The sequence below is a fragment of the Triturus cristatus genome, chromosome 11 (assembly GCF_964204655.1).
Source record: "Triturus cristatus chromosome 11, aTriCri1.1, whole genome shotgun sequence".
Taxonomy (NCBI): domain Eukaryota; kingdom Metazoa; phylum Chordata; class Amphibia; order Caudata; family Salamandridae; genus Triturus; species Triturus cristatus.
The window spans coordinates 874,282,122-874,300,171 of record NC_140594.1 but is presented as its reverse complement, the minus strand read 5'-3'; the positions used below and the strand labels follow the sequence as shown (position 1 = coordinate 874,300,171).

The 18,050-nt window shown below is 49.5% G+C and overlaps 1 protein-coding gene across 2 annotated transcripts in view; it reads left to right on the top strand.

Moving 5' to 3' along the window:
* MFSD1 (major facilitator superfamily domain containing 1) overlaps window positions 1-18,050 on the top strand; it is a 166,860-nt gene that overhangs the window by 11,601 nt on the left and 137,209 nt on the right. For both annotated transcript variants that reach the window (XM_085634734.1, XM_085634735.1), the window contains exon 2: window positions 13,585-13,637. In XM_085634734.1, coding sequence (XP_085490860.1) covers window positions 13,585-13,637 — 53 coding nt within the window. The remainder of the gene's footprint in view (window positions 1-13,584; window positions 13,638-18,050) is intronic.

The following is an 18,050-nucleotide window of genomic DNA, read 5'->3' as shown; positions in this document are numbered from 1 at the left end:
TAGCAACCGGGAGTATGGGGGCTTCCCCAGTGATATGCGGTGTATCCTTTGCATGCACTTGCGGGCCATCGCTACTTGTAGGGGGTAGGTCCGTCTTGGTGAGGTGCCTGGCACTAATAGACGGCATAGTTCCGGGATGGGTACCCGGCAGGTTACAGTGTACGTCTCGCCTAAGTGTCTGCCTGCTGTCCAGTAGGATAACCACTGCAGTTGTGTCGCCAGGAAATATGATTCGAAGGACGGAGCACCTAACCCTCCTTGCGTAGTGGGTAGTTTTAGCTTTGCCAGTGCTATCCTGTGCCTACCCTTTCCCCATATGAGCGAGCCTAGGAGCATGTCTAGGTCTCTGAAAAGGTCCTGGGTGGGATCACCGGCAGATTCGTGAAATGGTACAGGAGCCTCGGGACTATTATCATTTTGGCGAGAGCCACCTGGCTGATTGGGGCTAGCGGGAGATTCCGCCAAAATCTGACCGCCGACCTGATTCCAGCCAATGCCCTACGGTGATTGCCTTCGAAGATGTCGGTGGGTGAGTGATAGTGTCGGACCCCGAGGTATCGGGGGGCCTCTGCGGACCAGGCCACTTGCCAGTCCCCTATCCAAATGTCCCGGGGGGGGGGGAGATTCGGATGTAATGGGTATGCCGTGGATTTATCCCAATTCACTCGCAGCCCTGAGACTTCAGCAAATTCTGTGAGCGTCGCCCAGATGGGGGTAAGGTCTGCAGTGATGTCACGAACGTATAGAAGAAGGTCGTCAGCGTACATAGATACACTGTGTACGGCGTCCGCTATGGGAATGCCCCAGTGTTGTCCCTCCTGACGTTGCCGTACAGCTAAATGTTCTACCGCGAGGGCGAAGAGCAGAGGCGAAGGTGGGCAGCCCTGCCTCGTGCCTCTGTGCACCTCGAATGCCGGCGAGATGTACCACCCGATGCGAACGCGCGAGGTGAGTTTGGTGTAGAGGAGCTGTGTGTACGCCAGAAGGGTGGGACCCAGTCCCGTTCGTTTTAGGACCGAGAACAGGAACTGCCATCTGAGGGTATCCAAGGCCTTCTCCAGGTCGAGGATGAGGCAGGCCACTCGAGGATATGCGTCACCGACTTGATCCTGAACGTGGAACAGCCGGCGTATATTTTGGGATGTGTTCCTGCCCGGGACGAAACCACATTGGTCCGGATGCACCAGCGAACGTATAATTTGTGAGTACCTGTCCGCCAGTATCTTTCCCAGAATCTTACAGTCGGCGCACAGAAGCGTGATGGGACGGTAGGAGGCCATTTGCTGAGGGTCGCGGTGTGGTTTCAGAAAGGTCACAATAACAGACTCCCGAAGGGATCTTGGCAATTCTCCCATCTTCAGTGCACCCGCGAACATTGCCGACAAACGGGGGACCAATAAAGGGGAGAAGGTGGCGTAATATTCGAGAGGGAATCCATCGAGTCCTGGGGCCTTGTTGCGGGCTAGGGCGTATAGGGCTTGGATGATGTCGGTAGAGTGTATCGTCGCGTCTAGTGTCGTCCTGTCCGCTTCCATAATTTTGGGGAGTGTCAGGGGGTCAAGGAACTGGTCAAGTATGCCCTGCTCGGTCGGTTCCGGATTATGATAAACCGTCGAGTAATATTGGTGAAAGACTACAAGGATCTCATCCTGGGACCGCACAAGGTTTCCAAGGGGGTCCAGTATTTCCGCTATGGGCCGCACGTCGGTATCCTGTTTGGCTAACCATGCCAGCAGTGTACCGGCTTTATCCCGTTCTTTATGCATCCGGGCCGCGTACGTTCTAAAATTATAACGCCGGAAGTCTGCGCAGGCTGCTTGGTATTCTGTCTTGGCGTTTCAGCGGAGGTATCATCCCGTTTAGTGGCAGTAGCGAGCTGTTGTTCAGATTTAATGAGCGCCTGTTCTAGCATCCGTTTCACCCCGGCCTGTTGTTTAATACATTCTCCCCGGGCCACTACTTTGAAAGCGTCCCACTCCACTAATGTTGAAGATGCCATCCCTGTGTTATTGGCGAAGTAGTCCTGAATACTTTGTCCCTGTTCGTGCTTGAAGGCTTGATCTGTGAGGCAGTCCCGTGGTAGGCGCCAGGTAGGGACTGGGGGGCGTGGGGTCACCAATTGAGACGCAGTATATGGGCGTCATGGTCTGAAATAATTCTACCCAGGTAATCCGAGTGGCAGATTTTGGATCATATCGTCGTCGAACATAGGAATCTGTCTAAACGGACCCGCAGGTTATGTGGGATAGAGTGAAATGAGTACAGTTGTGTCTGTGGATTGTGTAGTCTCCAAGCGTCTGTTAGTGCCCATTGTGTGACCCACGCCTTAAACAGGTCAGTTTGCCTATGTGAGGAGGAATTCGTGGGTGGGGGGTGGGACCGGTCCAAAATGGGGTCCAATATGCAGTTGTAATCCCCTCCCAAGATCCATCGAATTGGGCCAGAACCTTTGTAAGGCGGTCCCAGAATTTGTCCTGCTCGATGTTCGGGCGTATATGCTTTCCAGTAATACTGACTGCCCATCCAAGAGTCCCTCCAACAGGGCGTATCTACCTTTCTTGTCTACCACCCGCTGTATTTCCTGAAATGGAGTCCCGGGACGGACCCAGATTAGTGCCCCGCGAGCGTATGCCGAAAATGACATGGTGCAAATGGTACCGCGCCATTTAGCCTGTAGTTTGCCTATCTCAGCTGTGGTAAGGTGCGTCTCCTGTAGAAACACGATCCGAGCATTCTGGCGTTTTGCATAGGAATATATAGCGTCACGTTTGCTCGGCGTGTGAAGGCCCCTGGCGTTGAGCGTGAGGATATTGATGTCAATGTTCAGCATTGTCATAACTATGTATGGGCGGTAACGCGCGCTTATGTGGCCAGTGTCTGCCAGAGCGTAGTGACCAGTGACTCCCAAGTAGCATAAAGCCCCTACGTGTTGTATGCTGTGGCCTATGCGGACAGTTTGGGTACCCTATTATGTAATAGTCCATGGGGGAATGGGGCGCTTCTGCACAGGGGTGATAAACAGTGGGGTCGGGAAACAGTCCCAATACGGAGGACCCATCGTTGGTGGCGATGCGTCCAAACTGGCTCCCTCGAGAGTAATAGGGGAGGGAGTACAACATTATATAATGCAATGGGGGTGGTCGTGCATATGTGCCGGGCTAGGCACTGATCGGGCATTAGTAGGATTATTGAGCGTCGCCTGCGGTGTGTCAGGACATGTCAATGTGGTATGAGCTCAACGGGCGAGCCTGGGTGGAGCAAGTCCATGCTGTGTTCGCCGTAAGACCATCTCATGATGAAAGGATGGGCGATTGGCCGTCTAGCATGGCATCCGCTGTCTGGGGGGTGACTAGGGGAGGCGTGATTGAGTCTGCTCCGGACCGTGTTCCGTCACTGTCATCCTCCTCCGCCGATGAAAATATGTGCGGGGGCCGGTTTATGTCTTCCATGAGAGGAGAGGCCTGCAGGTCAATCACCGCCTGCAATGCCTCCCTTCGTTCCTTCATTATTTGTTCTAGGTCCGGAGAGTCCTGTGTGCCAGCAGCTTTGTTCGTCCCGCCATGTTTCAGCTTCGGGGTGCGTCTTCTGGAGCGTGGCGCTTTGAAAGAGGATCCTCGTGCTGCTTCAGTTTTGGGCTGCTGCACACAGTGTTGTTCTGCCCATTCGTGCGCATCTTCGGCAGTTGCGAAAAAAATAGCGGAGCCATTATGGAGAACCCTGAGGCGGGCTGGAAAGAGAGGTGAGTATTGGATGTTGTTCGCTCGCAAGTGCCGTTTTACCTCCAGAAATGAAGATCGTTTTTGCTGCACCGCTCGCGCATAATCAGGGAAAATCATTATCGGTTTGTTGTCCACCCGTAGGGGGGCTGCTTGTCTGGCTGCTCGTAGCACCGCATCCCGGTCTCGGAAGTGTAGGAACTTTGCCAGCAGCGGTCTGGGAGCGGACCCCGGTGGCGGTCTGCGGGCTGGTATTCTGTGGGCGCGTTCAATGGAGAAGAATGCTGTGCGGTCAGCCACGGGGGTGAAGGTTTTCACCCAGGCATCTAGGTACTCCAGCGGGTGTGCTCCTTCAATTCCCTCCGAGAGACCCAGCACGCGGATGTTGCAGCGCCTCGAGCGTCCTTCTAAATCATCCGCGCGTTCCTCCACGGCTGATGGGCGACCCAGGACTTCCTGCAGCAACTTCTGATGTGCCTTAACAGTGGGCTGCATGTCGGCCAGTGTCTTCTCGCCATCACTCACTTTGTCTGCCAGTTTGCAGTGGTCATCCCGCATAAGGCTGATATCGGTCGCAAGAGTGCCAAGCCGTTCTTCCATGGATAGCCGAGAAAGTTCAATGACCATTAAGACCTTGTCCCATTTGGCCGAGATCGACATGTCGGGAGGGGGCGCCGTAGTTGTGACCCATGCCTGGGTCTTTGGCATGTTCTCCGGAGCAGTCTCGGGGACCGTGGTGTGCTGTGTCGCTCTTGGTTTACCCATTGTGGTGGCCGAAGAGGCGGTGCCCCCTGCGTGTATGCATCAATGTTGGGTTGAGTAGACCTGCCGGGGAAAGGTCGTCCTCCCAGCAAAGGACGGAACTCACTCACTCAGTGGAGTTCCAGACGTATGGGGGGAGCCCTCACTCTGTTCCCCTCAGCGGTGCGTTTCCCCTCTTCGCTGCAGCGGGGGAGAGGCGGGCACCACAGGGACCGGTGTGGCGCAGCCCGCACGTCGTCAAGGAGAAGAGGTCCCAGCGGGCGCTCCCCAGGGGCTTAAGGTTGGGACGGGCAGCAGTGTAGGGTTGCTTCTTCAGGGCCCGACGGCTGCCGTCACGGGTGCCTTGTGTTCTGGCCGTCGAGGGATGGATGAATCCTCCTGCAGGGCCCCCGGTGGTCTAGTTGCCTGGTCGTGTGCCCCACCAATGTTCCGGCGAAGAGGTCAAGGTCGAAAGAATCCGGATCGCGAGGCTGCCATTTTAAGGTCAGGCAATCACCATCGTGAGCGCAGGGGGGGTTCTCTGTGCATGTGTCCCTGAATACGCTCAAGCCGCCTCTCACCTCCGTCCAGATGATGTTGCACGCCCTCAGGATTCTGTGGAGCCGCTGATGTGGTTCCGACATCTGTTCCCCCATCTCGGGCGCCAAATTGAGGTCAGGCGGCGATTACCGAATGGGGGCTATTCCGTGCTTCACAGTGGCCAGCTGTCTCCCTCTTGTCTGGCAGCGCCGCCACCTCGCTCGGGTCCCAGGGCTGTGAAGTGGCGGAACAGCAGGTGTGGTGGCCCCGGTGGCGGCTGTCACTAATCGCAGCCGTCGCGACCTGCCTCTGTGTGGGTGTCCGGAGGCTCGCAGGCAGCAGCTGTGGTGTCAGAGGGTTCCCACACCTCTATAGTGGCTGTGGTCGTGTGGTCATGCCCCTCTCGATGCAGGGCACGGGGCTCCGGTCCGGGCTCACGGGGCATGCGTTCGCGCTCTGGCGGGCGCCATCTTGCCGCTGAAAAAACACTCCGGCCGCATCTCGCCATTCCGCCGTCAGGAGTGTACCCAGGTGTGGCTTCGTCGCACCGCTTTGCGCTACATGTGCTCAGACACCCGACTGGTGTCTGTGCGGGTCGGGGCGACGCTCGAAACGGCCAGTCTGGGGGCCCGATCGCGGAGCCTCAGCAGGTCCTGTCCGCCATTGTGGGCTGCTTGGCCACGCCCCCCCTGTCCCATTTTCCTCTATATGTCCACTTATATCCTGCTTGGTCCACAGTCACCTGTATCCCCATCCAGAGAAAGGATATGATCTCCCATGGTATGTTCACTATTGGGAGTTCCTCCACCAGTCTGTGTCCCATCGCTGCTATTGGAAATATTATTGACTTTTGTTTATTCACCTGATTGCTGTCCGAACCTGTCGAACTTGCCCAGTATACCGCAAGGTTTGCCAGACAGACTAGCAAGTCCTAAATTTACAATGACACCATATGCCTACTTTCCCATGTCTGAATAGCCCAGAATTCTACAGATTTGCACAGTCTGCAAACCAGGGGTTCTATTGCAATGAAAACAGGGGTAACAATGGACACTTGTGTTCCTCTCTAGCTCCCTTCCTACACAGTGTCATTAGTTCGGAGCATTTTGATGTAGTGTACCCCGAAGTTCATTTTCCTAAGGTTGAAAACAGGTAATGCCATGCACTGTATCAAATGCTTTTTAGGTCTCGCCTTGACAGCGAATGCGCTGTCTTTTCGAGACCTGTTGTATCTGGACTTTGGGATTCAAGGACTGCCTACTTTACTGTCCTTTCGTAAATGGCTGCTTTTCATTGGTTGATAAACTCAGTAGTCCCTCCTTTTCTACGTTTGTAACCTCCCATGAGGACTGTCCCGTTGCATGTGCTGTTTACTCCATGTTATTTATTAGTTATGGAGCACTCTTTTTTTTCCTTTGTGCTTCTTTAAGCTCAGGCACTGCACCCCTGCCCATGCTTGCTCCTTCTCCCTGGCTGCAGCCGACTCCTCCTCCTCCCCCTTCGCTTCCTCTCTTTGGCTGCAGCTGCCTCCTCCTCCCTCCTGCTTTTTGAAAGCACAGCCTGTAGAGATGCCTGAGAATAAAATTTGAAAGAGAAACCAGCTTAAACCGGTTCTGAAGCCTGAGTTAGTAGATCCATATCACCCGTCTGGAAAATGTATATAAATGTAGGATCCAATCCATCCTTCTTTGTTCCAGTTCCAAGTTGTTGATGACCGAGGAAACAAGGCTCCCCAGAGCACTCTGTGGCCTGCTGTGCTAGCAGGGCTTGTCTCTGCATGGCAGTGTGTCTGCAGACTTGAAGTCTACAGAGTCCCACATGCCTCCTGTTGCAGCTTACACCACATCCTGCTTAAAGTATTCACCAGGTTGTCACTGTATGTATGGCCTGACGTTACTAAAGCAAAAACCAAAGGAAATGATGGACGGAGTGTTGAACAATGCAAGCACTCACCCCCAGTCAACTGATCTGGGTTTAATCCATCACCGTTCTTTAGCCCACTCTGCCACCCCAGTTCAGACATGACCATATGCAAATCAGTCTGACCCTGTGCCTCATGGGAACAGTCCAGCCCGAACTGCCAAGCCATGTCTTCCCTGGACCGGAAACAAGCTTCCTAGGACCGGTGTCTGGCATTTCAGCCGTCTTCAGCCAGGCTTGCTTGAATCCAGTGGCAAAGTGAGCAAGGGACTCACGTATGAGCATACCCTGCCAACTTATGGCGAACAAAGCAAAAACCAAAGGAAAGCAGAGTGGGCTAAAGAACGGTGATGGATCAAACCCAGATCTGTTGACTGGGTGTGAGTGTTTGATTGGTTCTGATGCTCCGTCCATCACCACCCCCTTTTGTACTGCTTTGTTCGCCATAAGTTGGCAGGGTATGCTCAGACGTGAGTCCCTTGCTCACTTTGCCACTGGATTCAAGCAAGCCTGGCTGAAGACGGCTGAAATGCCAGAAACCGGTCCTAGGAAGCTTGTTTTCGGTCCAGGGAAGGCATGGCTTGGCAGTTCGGGCTGGACTGTTCCCATGAGGCACAGGGTCAGACTGATTTGCATATGGCCATGTCTGAACTGAGGTGGCAGAGTGGGCTAAAGAACGGTGATGGATCAAACCCAGATCTGTTGACTGGGTGTGAGTGTTTGATTGGTTCTGATGCTCCGTACATCACCACCCCCTTTTGTACTGGCCTGACGTTACTGCCATCAACTATGAGGGCCTAGTGCTCACGCAAGCATCAGAGGTGTCCACATGAGAGGAGCTGTTGCATTTGGCTCCAGGGCCACAATTGCAGAAGACTATTGCTTCACCGATTCGCACCTGGCACTCACTGCCTGCTTTGCCTGCTTGATGCTTGTTGAAGATCTAGTGGCATGGTTAGTGCAGCTCGTATCCTCTCACTTCTCAGAGGGAGCTTCCTATGCTGGGGGAGCTCAGCTACAGTCTCACTTTGGAACTGGAATTGCTCGATGAAGTCTGCGCTGCAGGTCGTGCTCAGCGGCATAGCATTTTCAGCAGAGTGTAGTAGGGTACCCAGGCATATCAGTTGCGCCCTCCTGGGTGATTCATCAGCAGTGCTGTGCTTTCGGTAATTTCTGTCTTCCAGGCAGATCCAGCTGCCAGTTTAGCTGTGATGCGGCTCCTCTTCTCTAGCGTAGGCAGAGCCAACGATATGCTCAGACTCGCTGCTTGTTGCCAAGTGACAGAATGGTGATTGTACTTGCCAATCTTGGTACTTTTCACACAGTAACCCAGCTGAGAGACCGGGGATGCCCTTACAGCACAGGTCTCTCCTGGCTTTGCTCGCTGGAACAGTCTACATTCACTGAAAACATGTTTGGTTTCTCCTCCTGTGTAGTCTCTCCTGCATGCCCAGGCACACTCCTTCTCAGGCAGGCCTCTAGGCACTGGGCAAACCCTTAGCTCCTTCAACAAAATTTGTAGAGTTAATTTTATGTTCCCTCATTTTCGAGGCACTGGCTATGGGAAGATGCCAACCCTTATCACACAGTAGCCCTTCAAGTACTCCATGGAGTGGTGGGGCGCTCTTTTATGTGGGCTGACTACCTGAAAACTTTCTTAACTCGTTCAACTGAAACTGAAGTCCCACCTCCTCACTCCTACCATCTACCGAATGACAATGCCCAGGAAGAATTAATCAGCAGCCTTGTGCTGACATGGCCCTCATTGAATTTATAGCGGTATTCCTGTTTCCATCCCTTCCCACTTCAGTGTCTTGTTCTTCATCCCCAGCCACATGAATACAGTCTGTACACTTCCTTTGTCTGGGGAAGCTGTAGCCACTCTGTAGCTTGTGATATTCTTAACCAGTAGCATTACAAAATGAGTTCAATTGGTCTCAGTACTTGGAGTCCTTTTAGCGTACACGTGCTACACACTGACAGTATATACGTGCACTTGACACTCACACAGAATGTCCACTCACACAGAATGTCCACTCACAAATCTTGTAATCACATTACAGTGGAAATGAACAACAGAGGGATCAGCATACCTATGCCCATTTTTAGGGCATGCATGGTGCACCCCTCGAGGTCACAGAACACGTTCTACACCTTGCACTACCAGGTATGGGCCTCAGCCTCTGCACACACTTTAGATTAGCAGGAATTCTTGGACCAAAATAACTAGCAAGGATACCAGTAAGGCACTTATCCATTCAGTCTCGTTTAGGCGACTTTTTAACATGCAGAGGACATTACCATTCCAACATGAAGTAAATAAAAACTCCACTCTCCAACGAAAAGGGCAGATAGTCTCATATGAAGCAGCTTAAAAAAACATAAGTAGTCACAGAAACCAAAAGTTGTATTAACATGTAGTACAGCAGGGACTGATTGGCAGGGTGCAGAAATAACTAGGCCAGTATACACCCCGCAGGCACGGTAATGAAACACGAATACAAAAAACTGCAAACCCATGCCAGATAAAGTAGAGCATCACAGCATTGTGTTCTTTATTTAGTAACCTTTATTTTCCACGTAACAAGTCCAGGGCTATTCACATGGAGAAATAATATTGAGAGACAGACCCAAACTATCCCGCCAGCCATGCCTTTAGTTGAACTCAAACACTAATTCGCAGTAAGAATATAATGTATTTCTCACCTATTGCTACTACAGTTAAGCCCATGTATTGGAGACGTGATTATTGGACGAGAATTGCTGACCAGCTGAAACGCATTGTCTCACTAAAACAGATTGAAACTCTTGCAAAGACCTGAAATAAAAATTATTAATTCAATATGAAATTCATGAACATACATTTCTAAATAACAGGGGACACTTAATTGCCCCTTTTTATACACTATCAACTAACACATAAATAATCTAATAATTTTATAGGTGTATCCTACAGTCTCTGAGAAAAAAAATCTTTTACGTAAATGACGTAATCGCACCAGCGCAGCACATTTGTATTCGCAGTCCATTATCATGTTTATTGACTAGAATTACATTTCATATATTCATTAGGTTAACAATCAATATTGGAACTTAGTGTTTGTGTTTCATTTTGAAGTTTAGTACCCTCACGATTCCCCGGTAGTCCATCCATTCCCCCAGGTCCTAACATGTTTCTGCAGACCTCTGCACAATTTATCAATGGGGATCTTCAACATTATACAGTAACCGACTGCGCATGCCTAGCTCTTGAAGGTTGGCAGGTCTCCACTTAACAGGTGTTGGCAATGTTACATCTTGCAATTATCAACCTTAGTTGTCCTTGGTTTATCAGCATTGGGTTTTTTGCAATGTGAATTTCACCCTGTTCCAGAAAGGTTTAATTTTGGGGTATTGCAATACAAGGTGAATGAGATCCCCATTGTTCTACACATTTGAGACAGTCAGATGAATCAATTTTCCCATACCCCCACATTTTGTAATGTGTTATGTATGTCAGGTGCACATTTTTCAGTTGGATAATTCTTTACTAATTGTCAGTAGTCATTTCCCGCAATACTATCCTGACAATTTACCATTATTTATCAGAAAATGTTCACCCATCTCTTTCCCTTGCCCTCCTAAGATTGTCAAACTTGTTGGGGTGTGGATTGCAAGTGATTTAGGTATCTTTGGGCCACACATGGTCCATTTGCAACTTAGCCTTCAGGAGGTTAGAGTGGAAATTAGGGAGGGGTTGGATTTTTTTTTTTTCATTTTTTTTTTATTTTTTTTTACATGGGGACATTTCTCACTGTAGATACAAACATTTAAAAACAAATGGTATTTGTGCATGTCTGAGTTCACTTGGAGATCCTTGAAGGTGCATACAGTAGTGTGCATCATAATGTCACCCCAAATGGGCATTACATTATTGTCTCCCGCCCCCATGGAACCCCTCTTATATTTAAGAGGTTTTAATTCTGTCCATTTCAGATTCAAATGGTGTCCCGCTTTTTCTGTAAATGGTTACAAGTACTGTAAACACATTTGTAAATTGATGAGACTAATCCTCATAAACTGAATTATACACAATTTTTCCTTCACTAAGATATTTTCCTGGACCGAAGTGTGGCCTAAGCCACAACACATTAAATTGTATTCTAAACTTCTCCGGTAGCCAATACAGTGTTGTGTGTAGACTTAGATTCCGTATATATAGGTTTCCAGATTTATGCCCTTATATAGGTACAATTCACATTGCCCTTATTTGAACATAGAAATCAGGCCCTTATTTAGACATTGTCCGTACAAACCAAATACAGGCATGGCCACCTACATCCGTCCATCCACGTCACAACGAATTCTTGGAAAACCAGACCCTTAAGCCTTTAGGAATTTCCCTCACCTTGAATATTGATTTCTCCAAGAACTCATTAAGTATGCATGAACATCTATTCCTTAGGGGTTCATTCATGACGTTCCTCTGCCCGACTTTTACGTCAATACTGACATTCCTAGACACCTTCAAGGTATAAATATACCAGCACTTGCCCTGGAAAATTGCGGTTCCCGGAGGATTCGATCCAACCCAGACTACGCGGTTAGCCATGGCAAGTTCGGAAGAAGATCGAGTTCCAGCCTGATGCACTGACCTGACGCTGCCATCCTCCTCGCAGAGAATCCAGCTCCAGTGCTCTCTGACTTCCCTTGCGTGGGGTTAGGCTATCGATTCCAGAAAAGAGATTCCAACCTCTCTCATTCTCAGGTATGGAGCTGACTAGAACTTAGAGAAACTTTTGGCAACTCTTGGCTAAACTAAAATATAGCTAGCTATACTTTAGAAACAGCACCTACTTCAAACCTCGTACTGCACTTAAGTTGGGTACACTGGGGTAGAACAATTTAGAAACGTCCGATGAGTATCACATTTTAGCATTGTTATTTATGTATGTGTTTTGATTATATGTCATAGCTACAAACCATGCTATTGCAGTATTATTTTATCTTACTGCCGACCTCGTACATATTGTACTTCGCAGTCTGTCTTACGATTGGAGCAATTCATATCTCTTGCACGAGAAATAAGACTGTTCAATAAACCCTTTTATTGAACCGTCCGTCTCTCTATTTCTGTGCAACTCTGTAGAAACGAAGCATGGACGATTGACTGAGTGAAACTGTTATCTATTGTTTCCATGATTCTGAGACTGTTCCGATTCTAAAGGGAAACAAAGTTGTCATGTTTATGCGGTTGTCAGAGACTAATCCCTTCTTGTATATTCGAGAAGTTTCTAGTGACCTCTGAGTTAGCTGGCACACACAAGTAATTAAGTTTAATATATTCGATAGAGACATACTGACCGAAGTCCTATGTCAAATCTATAGTGTATGTTATTCCAATGCGCAGAGGCTATCCGGGATATAGGAACTACACTACAACAGTTGTTTTTTAGTGCAGCTGAACTCGCATTGTTTTTTTTTCCCTCTTATTTTATCATTCTTGATAATTGCAATTATGTGCTGGTAAACTCCAGCATGGCCAGTGTTTAGCCCGATCCTGCACTCGTAATCACAAAATCACAATAGTTTCTTGTGAGATGTGTCCTTCACCACTCAAACGGTCAATGGAGTTTATACTTTCTCCGGTGGTCAGACGAGCAAGGCTGAAAAGCTACTCTCAGCAATAAGAAAGATATCTTGGGTCCATGAAGGGCCAGCTGGTTCACTCTCATTATCTTTAAAGGTATCACCCAAACAGTTATGTAACCTACCTGCTGGCCTTCCCTACCATCTTCCTATTGCATGATTTACTGAGTGTCATCGGTGTATATTTTGTACTACAGCTGATGCACCTTGATTATTCCTACCAGTGACAGCATGTATCCATTAATTAGAAGGATGAGCTTTCTGGATCTTTACAATGTACGATCGAGTTTGGGACGCAAAAGGACTTAACTTGACCTCCTGTGAATGAGTGTCAGCCATGCCTTCATCTTTCCTTTCCATTATATAACCTAACCCTGATATTCATTCGGTTTAGTTGATTCATTGTATCAAAGGATACATACAAATTACATAATCATATCAGGTTTTTCCTATCTGTGGTTGTGAGGTGTTTCCCTCTTATATCAAACTGTGTGTTCTTTGTTCCTAAACCGAAACATGATTGAAAAGCAACCAGTATCATCATCTGCTCCCATACTGGGTCTCAGAGAAAAGAACTGATTTGTTTTGGGAGGTATTTCCTTTGTCGGTGAGCCACAACTGCTTGAGTTATATGTTTTGCAAATATTACCTCCCTGAGAAACTGGCTTGAAATTTTACAGATCAGCATGCCTGGAGTTGGGCCTTCTGTTTTATTGCTGCTGCCGGCAGAGGGTCTAGGGAAGATCTAGATTGCTCTTCCTCCATCACCCATACCAATCTATAGGTGGCTGACACAGCCTTGTAAGAGGAAGCCTCACTTATTTAGCAATCTTTGTTAAATCATATTTCATAATAAATGCCCTACATTTGTTCCTGAAGCATCATAAATATTATTTAATAGTAGTGTTAGTATTGCCCAAGTGAGAGACAGTTGTCCTTTAACTAAATACCTCTTTTACTGCCGTAATTATTTTGAAATTAAGTAGCAAAGACATGACTAAAGACAGGTTTTTTGATACAGTTGTTTTTTCCCCACTAGGCAGCTATTTCTGCTATGATAACCCTGCAGCTCTTCAAATCCAGGTTCAAGCGGTAAGTGGAATAAAGCTCTGCAGTTTGCTTTGCCATTAAGTCATACTAACTAATATAAAACAACTCTAGCTGATTTGCAGTATGTTGTCCTCCTGTAAGGGTGACTGCGAACCCCTTCACCTTTTAGCTCAATGCCTTACATTTTCTTCTGCACAGTTTTAGATTGATTGTAATAGCCAGTACCTTTTAGCAGGTGAATGTTTGCATATTAACTTAGCCAAAGCTCTTTATGTATTCTTATCTGATAGAGATTTCTAGCTGCAGATTCCTTACATTTGAATTCTCTAGACGTCGAGTTGGATCCGGAAACTTTTGCTCGAGCAATACCCCTTGCGCGTGCCGTCGGGTGGCTCCTTTCGGCTCTGCGTGACATCGCCGGCATTGTTCGTGTCAGTTATGACATCACAGACACCTATATAGATGCCACCCTGGCAAGCGGATTTCAGTTCTTTTCTTTCCGCGCCAGCTAATCGCCTGTCCGGAGAAGAGCTAACCCTCTGTCGCTTTATGACGGGCCTTTTTCGACTTTTGCCGACTTTGCCATTTTTCCTTCGTGTGTGAGGATGTCTTCAAGGAAGATGGGATTTAAACCATGCAATGCCTGTCAATGCATGATGTTGGTAACCGACCCCCACCTCGTCTGTCTTTGGTGTCTCGAATGCGACCACGACTCGGTCGTGCTTGGACTGTCGGAACTTGGCTCCGAAGGCCTTGCGGGAGCGGGCTATGAAGCTCCTTGCGGACAAGCAGTCAACCCAATCCAGCGAGACTCCGTGGAGGTCTCGTTCGAAAAAGAGGTCGCAAGACTGCTCCCGTAGCCCCAAGTCCTCTTCCTCCTACTCGATGTCATCGGGACACGCGGGGAAGAGGCACAATAAGAAGTCCAAGTGGACTTCATCTTCGCCTCAACTGTTGTCCGTTGTCGAATGAGGTAAAGAGCACCGACGTCTAGGCACGGTCCTAACGAGCCAGAACAAGGGTCGACTTTGCGCCTCCCTCCCTTTCCAGGAGGCGGAGCGCTCTTGCTCAAATTAAAGTTTTTTTTTACAAGGCCATGCACCGCATGTTTGAGTGGGCCGACTCCCCTGGTAAGCCCTCTGGCCCCGCGGGGTAGGAAGGGGCCTAGTCAGATTTTATGCTGTCAGCTCAGGCTATGGCGTTGGTGGGGCCTCAGGAATTCGGTCCCGGGTCCCGGACAGCGCCGGCCAACCATTGTGACCTTCTCCGGCTTCGAACCCGAAGTCGGTGCTTTCGGGTCTGCCGGTGCACACCGGCAGTTCCAGCCCCATCCTTATCCCCGACGAGACCGAGTCGTAAAGTCACTAATTCCAACATCGATAGAACCCAGTGGGTTCTAGGTTGTCACCTGAACATTTTGATGATGTTTTAGGCTCTGGAGAGGATTGGGAGGGGTCTATTGCCCCTTTAGAACACCAGGATGTTTCTGCAGAGCAGATGGACTGGTGTGGAGAACTTGGGAAGGCCAGTGGATTTGACACTTCCCCAGATACTGGCATGCTCTCTCCGCCATCTGTGGCTACAGTGGAGGGGGCACCATATGCCATGGTGGGCGAGAGCAGCCGATGTCCTTTCACTGGAGTTGCCCTCTGTGCCTAATCTCCTGACCGGAAGTGCTCCAGCCTCTGAATCCTTTTGCCCTTCAGTGAGGCACTTACTTACAGGGGCTCCTGTGAATAGGTCAATTGCATGCTGCCATAGCCCGGGTCCGGGTGACCCAAAGTTCCTCAGCCAACACCCCACCCCTGATAGCTTGGTGGTGCAGGCTTCTACCTCCCAGGGTGCGTTCCCTTTCGCCCCTCTGGATAAGGAATCCAAGAGCCTGCAATCAGTTGGGAAGAAGATGTTTTCATCCTCCAGGCTAGCATTGCGGTCTATAAATACTGCATGCTTATTTTGCCATTTCACATTCTCCCTTTGGGAGATGGTTGTGCAATAGCTGCTACAAGGTCCGAAGGAGGCCCGGGCAGTGCTTTCTCAGGCTGTTAAGGATGGGAGAGAAGCAGAAAAATGTACCATAAGGTGTGGCCTTGACATGATTGATTCGCTGGACAGAGGGATTTCACCGACACTGGCCTTGCGGCACCACGCCTGGCTCAGAACAACAAGCTTCTCGGGCAATGTCCAGGCAAACTTGATGGACATGCTGTTTGGGGACAAAGCAGAATCGGCCCTAGTGAGATTCAAGGACTCTCGTGCTATAGTTTGGGGAGAGGAGTTGGCCTAACGGCTAGGGCGGTCGAACTCTAATCTGGGGAACTGGGTTCGAGTCTCGGCAGTGACGCTGAACATCCTGTGATTCTGGGCAAATCACTTAATCTCCCCGTGCCGAAAAAAAAAAAAAAAATGTCCTCATGTAATGCAACTGGTGCTATGTAAAATGCTCTGATACCTGATTCGGGTCAAGTTCATGCTATATTAAACTCTGTTAAAAAAATTAATAAATAGCAGATGCTGAGACTTCTCTTTTACACCTCATGGCCAGTCTAGCTTTCGCCCCTTTCGTGGCAATGGAAGGGGGTTCCAGCCACGTCAGCCCTATCCCAGACTTCCCAAGTTGTACAGGGGCGTGGACGTGGTTGATTCTGTCCAAGGAATGGAAGCCAGAAGTCATCAGCCACCCTGCCCTCGACAGCCACAGCCTCCAAGCACTCCTAGTTTTACTCTGCAAGACCACACCTCTCTAGTTGGTGCAAGAATCCACAATCTCCCCCATTCGAGACCCATGATATCGGACAAGTGGGTCTTGCAGATCATTTAGGAGGGCTATTCTCTGCCTTTCTTTTCTTTTCCTCATCCCATTCTGCCAAATCAAAAGAGGCTGGCGGAGGATCATTTAAAATTGTACCAGGAGGAAGTTACAGCTCTACTGGCCAAGGGAGCTATAAAGAGGCTCCCAGATTCAGAAGTAGGCAGTGGCTGTTATTCCTGCTACTTTCTGATTCCGAGAAAGAAGAAATGGTTGAGGCCCATTTTATATCTTTGTATCACTCTTCCTCAAGAAGGAGAAGTTCAAGATGCTTACTTTAGCTCAGACCTTATCTGCCTTAGACCAAGAAGACTTGATGGTAGCGTTGGACCTGCAGGATGCGTATTTTCTCCACATCCCCATCCTGCCAGGCCCAGGCGTTACCTGCAGTTCTAGGTGGGCCACAAGCACTTTGTTTTCTGTGCTCCCTTTCGGCCTTACCAGAGTCCCTCGGGTGTTCACCAAGGTGATGGTGGTGGTCGCAGCTCATCTGTGCAGGTTAGGGGTGTCAGTCTTCCCCTACCTCATTGAGTGGCTGTTGAATCCGTCCTCTCCCCAGGCTGTCGTCTCCCACCATCAGACAACGGCAAACCTCGAGCATTGGCTGGGGTTCTCTATAAACGTGCCGAAGTCGCACCTTTCTCCTTCTCATGTGCTCCCTTTCATCAGAGCTGTTCTGGACACAGTGTAGTTTAACCTATCCTCCTGAGCCTCGAGTCCCAGATATTCAGGTTTTGATTCTGATGTTTCAGCCTCTATTCTGGACTTTGGTGAGACTGACTCCTAGGCTGCATCCTGTTGGTAAAGCATGCCAGGTGGCGTATGCGGGCTCTGCAGTGGGACCTAAAGTTCCAGTGGCCGTAGCATCGGGGAAATCTCACCGACGTGGTCCAGATCTCGGAAGAAACTACGAGAGATCTGCGGTGGTGGTTGACGAACCGCGATTGGGTCAGTAGCAGACCCCTCTCCCTTCCCCAACCAGATCTCACAGTTGTGACAAATGCATCATTTCTGGGATGGAGCGGCTATCTGGGAGAGATCGCGATCAGGGAACACTGGTCTCCGGCAGAGTCCGGGCTCCACATCAGTTTCTTGGCGCTTCGAGCGATCTTGTTAACATTGAAGGCGTTTCTTTCCTTTGTCAAGGAGAAGTTAGTGCAGGTGTTCACAAACAACACCACTGCCCTGTGGTACTGCAACAAGCAGGGCAGGGGGAGGTTGTGGACCCTTTGTCTTGAGGCCCTGTGTGAGAAGCTAGCCTGGTATATGATGTCCATTAATGGAAGTGGGCACCTTGCACCAGACTGTTGAAGAGGACTACCTGAAAGCGGAGGGGACAGAGTTCTGTTACTTAAGAGTGATCAGGGGACTTTGAAGAGGAATGCTCTCCTATGTCGGGTGCTTCAGGGAGGAGGACGATGACCTTGACTTTGCAGCTGTGAGGACCGGGCGACGCTGAGGAAGATCAGGAGCCATGCACGAGCTGTCCCACGAAGGATGTCGAGTGCTGAGGGGTCGGTTTCCGGCAGGAGCACCGACAAGCCTTTGCAACGCAAGCCACGCAGAAATCAAAGAAGGAGCAAGGTCTGGACCAGCAAGGTCCAGGGGCTCACCAAAGGCAGGGAAGTCAGAGCAGGCCCCAAGCA